Source organism: Cebus imitator, unplaced genomic scaffold, assembly GCF_001604975.1.
Source record: "Cebus imitator isolate Cc_AM_T3 unplaced genomic scaffold, Cebus_imitator-1.0 Scaffold36, whole genome shotgun sequence".
In the NCBI taxonomy this organism is placed as follows: Eukaryota; Metazoa; Chordata; class Mammalia; order Primates; family Cebidae; genus Cebus; species Cebus imitator.
Window position 1 is genome coordinate 247,221 of NW_016107351.1, and position 2,546 is coordinate 249,766.

Sequence of the window (2,546 nt, forward strand, 5' to 3'; positions counted from 1 at the left end):
CACGTCTCACGGGCCCACCGCAGAGACGCACACGTCTCACATGGGTGCATTGGTGCCTCTTGACTGAACGGCTTGTTCAAGGCTCTTGCCTGCTTTGCTGTTGTCTATCATTTTCTGACTTATTTGCAGGAATTGCTTCATATGAGTTGGAAGTATGTTCCTGGGGCTGGGCGCGGTGGCTCACACCTGTAGTCCCAACTCTTTGGGAGGCTGAGGCGAGAGGATGACTTGAGGCTGCAGTGAGCTGTGACCGCGGGACTGCACTCCAGCCTGGGCAATAAAGCGGACCCCATTAGTCAACCAATCAATCAACCAATCAGTATGAGCAAACAATCGAGAACTGTGTTCTTCCCTGCAGGACGACGTGATGATGCCCCAGCGGGTGAGGCTGCAACACGAGGCTGCCGTCCAGCACCCGCGCAGCGTGAGTACCGGCCTCCCCTTCAGTACTGTTACTGCTTCAGGGACGCCCCACTGTGGCTCCGTAAAGAGTTCTTGGGGAGAAAGTCAGTTACGGTAAGACTGCCGAATCACCGTGAGGGCCGGCAGCTGGCGCATCTCTGAACACTTGAGGGGGTTTTTCTTCGAAGAAAAACATGCTCCTAGTTGTGAACAGCACTTGTTCCTTTCAAATGGGTGCAAAGGGGTTTTTGTTGTTTGTAAACAGCATTTTAGAAGCTGAGTACTTCAGACGTGAAAACGCAGGTTGAGAGCGATACAGTGCTAGCAGGTGAACGTTTTTATTTAGACGACCTTAAATCACGTCGTTTTTTTGAGACAGAGTCACTCCGTCACCAGGCCCCAGGCTGGAGTGCAGCAGCACGACCTCGGCTCACACAGCCTCCGCCTCCCCGGTTCAAGCGATTCTCCTGCCTCAGCCTCCCGAGTAGCTGGGACTACAGGCACGCGCCACCACGCCCAGCTAAATTTTGTATTTTTAGTTGGGATGGAGTTTCTCCATGTTGGCCAGGATGGTCTCAATCTCTTTTTTTTTTTTTTTTTTTTTTTTTTGGAGACGGAATTTCGCTCTTGTTACCCAGGCTGGAGTGCAATGGCGTGATCTCGGCTCACCGCAACCTCCGCCTCCTGGGTTCAGGCAATTCTCCTGCCTCAGCCTCCTGAGTAGCTGGGATTACAGGCACGCGCCACCATGCCCAGCTAATGTTTTGTATTTTTAGTAGAGACGGGGTTTCACCATGTTGACCAGGATGGTCTCGATCTCTTGACCTCGTGATCCACCTGCCTCGGCCTCCCAAAGTGCTGGGATTACAGGCACGCGCCACCATGCCTAGCTAATGTTTTGTATTTTTAGTAGAGACGGGGTTTCACCATGTTGACCAGGATGGTCTCGATCTCTTGACCTCGTGATCCACCCGCCTCGGCCTCCCAAAGTGCTGGGATTACAGGCTTGAGCCACCGCGCCCGGCCTAATTATGGTTTTTGTCTTTAGAGTGGCTTCTTGGTTGCCCCCTCCAAAGCCAGGCTTCCTCAGGCCCCTCCCGAGCTGAGCACAGCAGCGTCTGTGGGCTCCTCTGCCTGGTGGGTGGAAGCACCGTCCCCCACTGCAGGTGGAGCAGGCGTCCGGCCACCTCGAGGACCCTGCTGGCTTCAGGAGAGGCGACTCTGTCCTCAGAGATCTCACTGAAGTTTTAGAAGACTTTAAATCACGATGGTGATCGCTTGGTTATGAACATCGAGGGATCCATAACTGTCCGGCACCCACGGTGTCCGTCCCCAGGGGCAGCTGGTGTTCCCCCCAGACAGGCCCCTCTGCCCTCCCCCTGAGGGGCCGTGAGTCATGGACATGTGTGTGGTTGGGTCGCCACACGGTTCAGTCACGGCGGGCTCTGCTCTCATCAGTCAGGTCACAGACAGGCCGGTCATCACAGGCTCCGGTCACGCAGGCTCTGCTCACATCGGTCAGGTCCCACATGGGCCAGTCACAGTGGGGTCTGTCCCACGTGGCACTGGGAGCCCGGCTTCCCACAGAGTGGGTGCTCGTGACAGTTCACCCTGTGGGTTTCCCAACGGAAATGGCTCATGAGATGCAGTCATGGGGTAAAGTTTCTCCAACAGTGTGAAGGGTTTTGTTGGCCCAAGGCGAGTCATTTTCCTTCCAGTCGGCTTTACTTAGGGTGCTCTGAGCTGAGACGCCTATTTTCTGCTCTTAGGAAATTTGGCACCGCGGACCCACCGCAGATGTGCTTCTCTGCTTCCCAGCCCCCTGCTGCCAGAATCTCCCGGGACTCACCCCCCACACCCGCCCATGCCTGCCTCCTCCTGAGGGGTTGTGCGGGGTCTTCCTTTCCGTGGGTGAGGTGCTGTTTCCCAGCTTGAGCTTGGTACTGAGGATTCTTATTCCCTGAAATCTAATTGTTGGGCAGGGGAGCTTGGGGTGGGGGAAAGTCGTTGAGGGGGTGTCAGGGGTGGGGACAGGGTAGGACTGGTGTGCTGGGGGCGTCTGAAGGGGAGGGTGTGGGTGCTGGAGGAACTGGATTGGGAGGGGGCGAGGGGGGGGTGGGGGGGGGGGGGGGGGGGGGGGGTGG

General features: G+C 56.5%; 1 protein-coding gene across 6 annotated transcripts in view; it reads left to right on the top strand.

The window, feature by feature from the left end:
• The window catches only part of B3GNTL1 (UDP-GlcNAc:betaGal beta-1,3-N-acetylglucosaminyltransferase like 1), a 72,214-nt gene that overhangs the window by 31,359 nt on the left and 38,309 nt on the right, over positions 1-2,546 (top strand). For all 6 annotated transcript variants that reach the window (XM_017524711.2, XM_017524709.2, XM_017524707.2 and 3 more), the window contains one exon: positions 359-424. In XM_017524711.2, the coding sequence (XP_017380200.1) occupies positions 359-424 (66 nt within the window). The remainder of the gene's footprint in view (positions 1-358; positions 425-2,546) is intronic.